Source organism: Bubalus bubalis, chromosome 6, assembly GCF_019923935.1.
Source record: "Bubalus bubalis isolate 160015118507 breed Murrah chromosome 6, NDDB_SH_1, whole genome shotgun sequence".
In the NCBI taxonomy this organism is placed as follows: Eukaryota; Metazoa; Chordata; class Mammalia; order Artiodactyla; family Bovidae; genus Bubalus; species Bubalus bubalis.
The window spans coordinates 99,015,459-99,025,443 of record NC_059162.1 but is presented as its reverse complement, the minus strand read 5'-3'; the positions used below and the strand labels follow the sequence as shown (position 1 = coordinate 99,025,443).

The 9,985-nt window shown below is 46.2% G+C and overlaps 1 protein-coding gene across 1 annotated transcript; it reads right to left on the bottom strand.

The window, feature by feature from the left end:
- Positions 1-9,010: 9,010 nt before the first annotated feature.
- On the bottom strand, positions 9,011-9,708 carry LOC123334126 (cytochrome P450 4A7-like). The gene has a single exon (XM_044945049.2). It carries the CDS (start codon positions 9,675-9,677, stop codon positions 9,048-9,050), a length of 630 nt encoding a protein of 209 aa, XP_044800984.2. The 5' UTR covers positions 9,678-9,708; the 3' UTR covers positions 9,011-9,047.
- Positions 9,709-9,985: the final 277 nt, after the last annotated feature.

Here is a 9,985-nt window from a genome sequence, read left to right as displayed (position 1 = left end):
AGCCTTCCTAGAGAGGACAAGGGTCAATGACCCTGAACCTGCTGACCATTTGCCTCCCAATTAATGGTCCGACTTCTTGTCTCCCTTTACCTCCTTGGTCAATCTACCTTTGGAACCTTCCCATTCTAATCCAGAAATGACCTTCCTAACCATCCCTTGGGCTCCTCATCTGGCCTTTTCAGCCTCCATTCCTCCCCTCCCTCTAAACCCACAGTAGCTCCAGGCCTGCTCTGTTCCGCATCACAGGGAGCACACGTCCCAGTGCCTCAGTGGCATCACAGCCCTCTCTGGATTCTTCCTCACTCACCTGGGGTCTGTCCCTCTTGTCTTCCTGACTCAGGGACGGTTGGGGTCCCTTCCCCTCGCCTCTGCCATCCTCATGCTCAAGGCTCCATCCAGTGACCACCACCCTCACCCCCTCTGCTGGCTGCACCTCTGCCCACTCTGGACCCTCAGGGCACCATGGATGTAACTCAAGGACGCAGCACATCCAGTGCCCAGCACAGCGCTGGATCGTGGATCCTCCACAGTCTGCCCAAGGAATGAGTGAGTGAAAGAGTGGATGTGTGAATGACGTCTGTCTTGAGGAGACATGTTGTTGACAGTGAGCCCTGGGGGAGGACAGCGTTATCATCCCTGTGTTCCCGTCTCCTAGCACAGGTCTTGGCACACAGAGACACGCTTAATACATACTTTCACATTTGAACAATATTAATTGAATTGAAAACAACTCAAATGGACTGAGAGTATAACAAATATTCATTCTGACCTAAAATCAAGCTGCCTAGTGCCTTTCCTCTAGTGGCAGCTGCATGACGTGCAGCCATGTCTACAGGCAAGGACTGGACCCTGGTGTAAACCAAATCCTAGAAGCAATTCAGGAAGACAGTTTGCTTCAAAGCTGTTCTGTGAATGTTGATTCACAGTTGAAAATTTCCTAGAACTGTAGAGTCAGAAAAAACTTGTTTCTACTAAGTTACAAAGTCACTGAAATTACGATGCCATGGACTGTATGTAGCCCATGGGATTCCCACCAGTCCTTGGGATTCTCCAGGCAAGAATACTGGAGTAGGTTCCATTTCCTTCTGCGGATGTTCCCAACCCAGGGATCAAACACAGGTCTCCTGCATTGCAGGCAGACTCTTTACCAACTGACCTATCAGGGAAGCCTAACTTTCTGTAGCCTTTACAATTTCACAGCAATCATTTAAGAGTGTATCATCCAGGTTAACAGCTATTTCAAGGGTGCTTTATACTTTACATGCCAGGGATTTTTCAAATGCATCTGTCAAATACAAAGAAGCTTGACCCCTGTAGGGAAAGAGCAAATTAACCAAGATGACATGGTCAGGCTCTCTCGCCCTGCGGCCTCTTGCTCTTGCCCCACAGTTTGTAAACAATGATTATGTAACAGATGAGATCACTGTATGGCACTGCATTCACACTTCACATGGTACTCGCTTGGACTGGGGCTACTTTTGTTATATAAGCTCTACCTGGAAAGGCCCTGGGGGTGGTGTGTGGTACACCTTAATTAGTTTCACCAAGAAAACCCTGGCTCCTGCTGCATTGGGGCTACATTGGAGCAACATCATGGTTATGTTATATGAGGTTATGTTCTGACTGTGTTCCGGCTGCCTTATGGTTATGTTATGACTGCTGCTCCAGCTGCTGCATCAGCGAGGAGACAGGCAGTGTTATGGCAGCCTTGCCAGCCAGGAGAGAATGGAAGTGTCTGCAGTTCCTATGGCTCCTCCAGTCTTCTTCCAGCCTCTTAGCCCATGCCTTGACTACCCTGGGCTCAGCAAACAGTGTGCACAGTGTGAACAGCAAGATAGTTGGCACCATGAGCAGGATCAGCAATACACTCCCCAAAGCAGACTTGATTGTCCTCCACTTTGGATCAGCAATACACTCCCCAAAGCAGACTTGATTGTCCTCCACTTTATGCTTTTTCTTACTAACATTAGACTCTGTAGAATCTGGGACTATGGTATATAACCTCTGCTATTATATACAGAATTTTGGCAACAGGAAAATATGTCACGGTTATATTAATACACAGTCAAAACTATCGGAGTTACTGCAGAAATAGAGAACACACTCATGACCGTGAAACTTTCTTCAAACTACAACTGTAACTGATCCTATACATGGAAGGAAGCTGAAGTTCCAAACCCGTGCAAACATGACAGATACTGTGAGGGGAGATTGGTGAATTAAACAGAAAGGCAGTGTGTCAACTAGGAATGCAGGAACAGAGAAAATAACCTTTTAAGGTGACTGAAATTGTGCTAACCAAACGTGTAGTTTAACGTTCATGAAAACTTTTAGTGCTAAAAAGTCATACTCCTAAAGTGAGATAAACTCTGGATACTTTGGATTGGCCACTGACATGGAAATGAGGTCAATCCTTGTGGACATCAGGAGGTCAATGCCATTGTGGAGGGCCCTGAAGGCTTTCTTGTACATGGAGACCCAGGCCTCCTTCTCAGCACATCAATATACAAAAACAGAACTTCATGCTCCACATATGAATGTAGACAGTCACACACAGCAAGTAGCAACCAGTGACATCTGCTTCCCTCAGTACAGAGGCCTCACCTGGATCCTCCTGAGAAGGGCAGGAAGGCATGGCTGTGTCGAGTAGAACCTGATGTGAACCAAGATGGGTCAAACACCTGCAGAGAACACACCGGGGCCAGGACATGTGGAGTCAAACTCCCAGCATCAATCTACCAGGGGACAAGAATCTCAGAGCAGGAGCGGGAGGACAGGTTGCTGTGGAGAGAGCATCCCATCTCCTCCTCCCACCACCATTGTACCTCTGGGTTTGGCCACACCTTTGGGTTGTGATGAAGCCCATAAAAGGAGAGGGGAGGATGATTCCTGTGGGGCAAAGAGGACAGAGAGAAGCCTGATGGTCCCATAGTGCAGGGGATGTGCGTCTTCACAAATGTCCTGGGAGCCACCATGGGAGTACCCTCCTTCACTCTGAATGAAATGATGCTCTTGAAGACAGGTGGGTGGGGCATGACAAAGCACATGAGCACTGATTAGGAGAAGGTGATCAGGACTCAGGATTAAGAAGTAAAAGAACTTCAAGGTTACACTTAGGAGCAGTTGAGTGACAATTCACATTTATCAAGTGTCATTATGACTCTGGGGAATATGTAGTAACTCACTTAATCCTCACACAGCCCTCAAGGCAAGCACTCCTATATCTATGAGCAGATGAAGCACTTGAGCCTTAGAGGGATTAAGGGTTGGGTCTATGATTCCACAGCTAGGAGGGAGTACAGCTGGGATTCAGACTCACTGGGAGGTGAGTTAGTGGGTGGCCTCCAGCCATGGCAGGGCTCTCAGATACATGATCAGCTGCTCTCTGCCATCTACTAGGGGGCGCCTCAGAGAACAGACCAACTGACCCATGACAGTGCAGTCCTTGAGCTCCCTTCTTTACTTAGACCCCCTATGAAAGAACCATGCCTCCCCCTTTGTCTGCTTTTCTCTTAAGCCTTCATGTTTCAAGGAATTAGAATTTTAGGCTCCATCATATGACTATATAGAAGGGTCAACATTTGTTTACTGAGCTTTTGTTGCATTCAAGCTCTGTGTCAATCATTTTTTTTCAATTGGAGGTTAATTTATTTACAGTGTTATGTTGATTTCTCCTGTACAACAATGAAAATAAGGCACAATTACATACACACTTCATGGCAAATAGATGGAGAAACAGTGTCAGGCTTTATTTTTCTGGGCTCCAAAATCACTGCAGATGGTGACTGCAGCCATGAAATTAAAATACGCTTACTCCTGGGAAGAGACATTAAAAGCAGAGACATTACTTTGCCAACAAAGGTCTGAAAGGTTGTTGTTGAATCATGTGAAGACACCGGGATTCTTGGCCCCCGGAGGAGAATTCAATCCGGGGCCAGAGACGAGGCTTGAGCTCAGAGCTTTTGTGTAATAAAGTTTTATTAAAGTATAAAGGAGATAGAGAAAGCTTTTGACATAGGCATCAGAAGGGGGCAGAAAGAGTACCCCCTTGCTAGTGTTAGCAATGAAGTTATATACTCTCCAATGAATCCAGTTGAACTATTCCAAATCCTGAAAGATGATGCTGTGAAAGTGCTGCACTCAATATGCCAGCAAATTTGGAAAACTCAGCAGTGGCCACAGGACTGGAAAAGGTCCGTTTTCATTCCAATCCTAAAGAAAGGCAATTCCAAAGAATGCTCAAACTACCGCACAATTGCACTCATCTCACAGGCTAGTAAAGTAATGCTCAAAATTCTCCAAGCCAGGCTTCAGCAATATGTGAACCGTGAACTTCCCGATGTTCAAGCTGGTTTTAGAGAAGGCAGAGGAACCAGAGATCAAATTGCCAACATCCGCTGGATCATAGAAAAAGCAAGAGAGTTCCAGAAAAATATCTATTTCTGCTTTATTGACTATGCCAAAGCCTTTGACTGTGTGGATCACAATAAACTGTGGAAAATTCTGAACGAGATGGGAATACCAGACCACCTGATCTGCCTCTTGAGAAACCTATATGCAGGTCAGGAAGCAACAGTTAGAACTGGACATGGAACAACAGACTGGTTCCAAATAGGAAAAGGAGTACGTCAAGGCTGTATATTGTCACCCTGTTTATTTAACTTATATGCAGAGTACATCATGAGAAACGCTGGACTGGAAGAAACACAAGCTGGAATCAAGATTGCCGGGAGAAATATCAATAACCTCAGATATGCAGATGACACCACCCTTATGGCAGAAAGTGAAGAGGAACTCAAAAGCCTCTTGATAAAAGTGAAAGTGGAGAGTGAAAAAGTTGGCTTAAAGCTCAACATTCAGAAAACGAAGATCATGGCATCCGGTCCCACCACTTCATGGGAAATAGATGGGGAAACAGTGGAAACAGTGTCAGACTTTATTTTTCTGGGCTCCAAAATCACTGCAGATGGTGTCTGCAGCCATGAAATTAAAAGACGCTTACTCCTTGGAAGGAAAGTTATGACCAACCTAGATAGCATATTCAAAAGCAGAGACATTAGTTTGCCAACAAAGGTCCGTCTAGTCAAGGCTATGGTTTTTCCTGTGGTCATGTATGGATGTGAGAGTTGGACTGTGAAGAAGGCTGAGCACCGAAGAATTGATGCTTTTGAACTGTGGTGTTGGAGAAGACTCTTGAGAGTCCCTTGGACTGCAAGGAGATCCAACCAGTCCATTCTGAAGGGGATCAGCCCTGGGATTTCTTTGGAAGGACTGATGCTAAAGCTGAAACTCCAGTACTTTGGCCACCTCATGCAAAGAGTTGAGTCACTGGAAAAGACTCTGATGCTGGGAGGGATTGTGGGCAGGAGGAGAAGGGGACGACAGAGGATGAGATGGCTGGAAGGCATCACTGACTCGATGGACGTGAGTCTCAGTGAACTCTGGGAGTTGGTGATGGACAGGGAGGCCTGTCGTGCTGCGATTCATGGGGTTGCAAAGAATCGGACATGACTGAGCGACTGATCTGATCTGATCTAATCTGAATGAACCCAAAGAATGTCTGGAGGTTGTAAAGACCTCACCAGACCTACTCCCATAATTTACATTTTAAGATAACAGAATTAGCCAGAAAGTTTAATCCAGAGACTGTCCTCAGGCAGGATACATCCTTGTAAAGACGAGGTCTACTCCAATAATTTACATTTTAAGATAACAGAATTAGCCAGAAGGTTTAATCCAGAGACTGTCCTCAGGCAGGATACATTATTGTTATATAATCCTAAGGAATGTAGAGAAGGAAAAAAGTTTGTCCTTTCTTCCTCTTTGAGAATTCCAGACCCCTATCTCCTTGGGGACCCATAGACTCCCTATCAACCTGCCTAGGAAATGACTCTCTCAGGTCCATCTAGTCAAAGCTATGGTTTTTCCAGTAGTCATGTATGGATGTGAGAGTTGGACTATAAAGAAAGCTGGGCACCGAAGAATTGATGCTTTTGAACTGTGGAAAAGACTCTTGAGAGTCCCTTGGACTGCAAGGAGATCCAACCAGTCCATCCTAAAGGAGATCAGTCCTGGGTGTTCATTGGGAGGACTGATGCTGAGGCTGAAACTCCAGTACTTTGGCCACCTCATGCGAAGGGTTGACTCATTGGAAAAGACCCTGATGCTGGGAGGGATTGGGGGCAGGAGGAGAAGGGGACGACAGAGGATGAGATGGCTGGAAGGCATCACTGACTCGATGCACATGAGTTTGAGTGAACTCTGGGAGTTGGTGATGGACAGGGAGGCCTGATGTGCTGTGATTCATGGGGTCACAAAGAATCAGACACGACTGAGAGACTGAACTGAACTGAACACATAAAGAATTTTAGCAGCTGAGAGAAGTGTAATGTTTATAGGAATATACAGCCAAAATTTTGTTGGAATGGACTACAGAAATAGAGAACACACACATGACTGTGTAACTTTCTTCAAATGGCAACTGTAACTGATCACAGACCTGACTTGAAACCTCAGGGCATGGAGGGCAGCTGGAAATCCAAACCCATGCAAACAGGACAGATATAGAGAGGGGCTAGTTGGTGAATTAAGCAGAAAAGGCAGTGGGCTGGACTAGGAATGTGGTAAGAAAGAAAACCACTTTTAAAGATGACTGATAATTGTGAAAACAAACATCTTAAGTTCAACTTTCATGAAAACTTCTAAAACTAAAAAGTCATACTCTTAAAGTGATGAAAATCCAAGAATAATTTGGATAGGCCACTGACATGGAAATGTGGCCAATCATTGTGGATGTCAGGAGGTCAATATCTCCATGGCAGGCCCTGATGCAATTCTTATACATGGAGACCCATGCCTTCTTAACAAACACATCAGCATACAAGAACATAACTGTGTGTACTTCATATGAATGTAGACAGTCACACACATGGGGTAGCAACCAGTCACACCTCTTCCCCAAGTACAAAGGCCTCACCCGATCCTCCTGAGAAGGGGAGGAAGGCATGGTTGTGTCCAGCAGGACCCGGTGCAGACTAGGATGAGTCAAACACCTGAAGAGAGAGTACCGGGGCCAGGACAAGTGAGGTCAAACTCCTCCCACCAATCCACCAGGGGACAAGTATCCCAGAGCAGGAGCAGGCGAAGGAGTTGGTATGGAGAGAGCATCCAATCCCCTTCTCCCTTGGCCATCATACTGAAGAGGAAAATTTAAAACCTTGCACCCAGCTGGAAATAACCTCATGCTCTTTCTGCTTCTGCAACTCAGCTAGCTCCTGCAAAGTCACATAAGTTACATAGTTTCAGAAAGAGAGAAACTTACAATGCTAGGAGCTGAAACTTACCTCCATCACCCTTGTCAATTACCCAGCCCCTGTAATCATGCTTAACCATGTTTGTGGAAAGATCAGGCATCTCCCCTGCTGTGTCCTAACTGCTGCTTCTGCCTGCAGGAGACCCTTAGTTTGAACTAGCCTATAAAGAGTTAGAGATGCCCACTAAAGTCTGGTGTCATGTACTGTCTATAAAAGCTCTGTAACTCGGTTGTTCAAGCCTCAGAACTGGAAGTGTTAACTCCTCTGGGCTCACCAGCGTAGTAAACCTGAAATTTCCAACTTTCTAAATGTGGTGCTTGGTTTCTTGACAGACCAACTTCTGCAACAGTATTTCCACCACTCTAAAAGAAATGGTGGTCTTGTAAGACAGGCAGTCTGGGCATGATAAAGCACATGAGCACAGATTAGGACTACCTGACCATGGCCCCAAATTGAGAAGTAAAATAATTCACAGGTTACAACATTTAGGAGCAACTCAGGTGACAACCTATATTTATCAAGTGCCATCATGGCCCTTGGGGAACATGCAATAACTCATTTAATCCTCACACAGCCCTTAAGGAAGGCAGTCCTATCCCTGTGATGAGATGAAGCCCCTGAGCCTCCAAGAGGTAAGGGATGTGTCTATGATCACAGAACTAGGAGTGGCAGGGCTGGGATTCAGACCCACTGGGAGGTGAGCCAATGGGTAGCGTCCAGCCATGGCAGGGCTCTCAGACCTCATCATTGGCTGTTCTCTGCCATCCATCAGAGGGCTCCTCAGAGACTGGACCATCTGACCCATAACAGTGGAGTTCCTGAGCTCCTTCCTATACTTAGACCCCATATGGAAGAATCACACCTCTAGCTTCTGTCTGCTCTTCTCTGAAGCCTCCACATCTCAAGGAATTAGAATTTTAGGGCCTATTACAAGATGACATTCAGGAGCAAACATTTGTTTGTTGAGCTTTTGCTGTGTTCATGTTCTGTGTCATGCATTTCACACACCTTATCCTAGCTCAGTTCAGCTGCTCAGTGCTCAGTAGTGTCTGACTCTTTGTGACCTCATGGACTGCAGCACGCCAGGCTTCCCTGTCCATCACCAATTCCCAGAGCTTGCTCAAACTCATGTTGTCCCCTTCTGCTCCTGCCTTCAATCTTTCCCAGCATAGGGTCTTTTCTAATGAGTCATTTCTTCGCATCAGGTGGCCAAAGTATTGGAGTTTCAGCTTCAACATCAGTCCTTCCAGTGAATATTCAGGACTGATTTCCTTTAGGATTGACAGGTTTGGTCTCCTTGCAGTTCAAGGGACTCTGAAGAGTCTTCTCAAACACCACAGTTCAAAAGCATCAATTCTTCAGTGCTCAGCTTTCTTTATGGTCCAACTCTCACATCCATACATGACTACTGGAAAACCATAGCTTTGACTAGATAGATGTTTGTTGGCAAAGTAATGGCTCTGCTTTATAACACACTGTCTAGATTACTCATAGCTTTTCTTCCAATGAGCAAGTGACTTTACAGAGTAAATAATTACCTTAAGTTGGATACAATAGTCATGTCATCACACAACTAGAAAAGCACACGTGGATTTCTGATCTACCACGTGGTCCTACAGAGTGATTAGCTGAGTGGTGAGATGAAGTTTATACATGCAGGTAAGGAGTGTCCAATAGGGAAGGTGATGGGCTTGCTGAGCTCTCTGACAATAACTGGTACTGGTGGGTAGAATCTCAGTGCCTCCTGATACACATGTGGTATAAAGCATCTGGTCCAGATGGTCCCTGAAAGGAAGACCACCTGAGGGCAGGCAGGACTGGACAACCAGGATTCTCTCTACCTAGGTGGGACAGGATTCTTCTATCTCCAGGACACTCACCATGTGATGGAGGCGCCATCCCCCAGGAGCCTCTGGATCTCTTCTGGCACCTCTGCTGATGCACAGGGTGGGAGACCAGAGAATAGAGGATCCAGGAGATGCCACTGGTTGTTGTCTCCAGACCCTTGAACATGACCTTGTCCACCTCAGCATGGAGGTCCTTGTCAGACAAGCTGCTCCCATTCTTCATCTGTGGAGGTAGGGCCAGTGTGTAGGGTTTGCCCTTCCTGTGTGCTTCTGCCCAAAGGCTCAGGCCTCTCCTGCCCACACTCACTCTGGCAAAGAGGAGGATGTCCAGGAAGTCCAAGGGCCTCCATTTCCTCTCCTTCTCCAGCTCTCCCTCCTTCTGCAGGTGAGACTTTCTCCCCTTGATAATTGAATCTGTCCCAGAACAATGGTTCCCAGCCAGAGCTGAGGACTCTGGGGACCCAGATGCAGCCCCATCATAGCTGCAAATTCTTATCTCTATATGGCAGTAGCACATGTGTGTTGAGGTGTGTGCCACATAAGATGGGTAATAATGTGTCCATGTGTCTGCAAGAGGGAACAGGCTTGGCTGTAGAAGGGAGTTTCAGCATTTGACAATGTGTATGTGCACTTCTAGTGTGTGATGTGTGTGTCTCTGGGATTGACCGCATTATTCTGGGGGGCTGTGTCTGATGGATGTTTGACAGATATATCTGTTTGAGAGTGAACTGTGATTGAGCTTGGTGTGATATGTGCAGATGAAAGAGAGGTGGACTCACCACCATCAGTTGGACAGAGTAGGCCATGTGCCCCATGGAGGGCCTC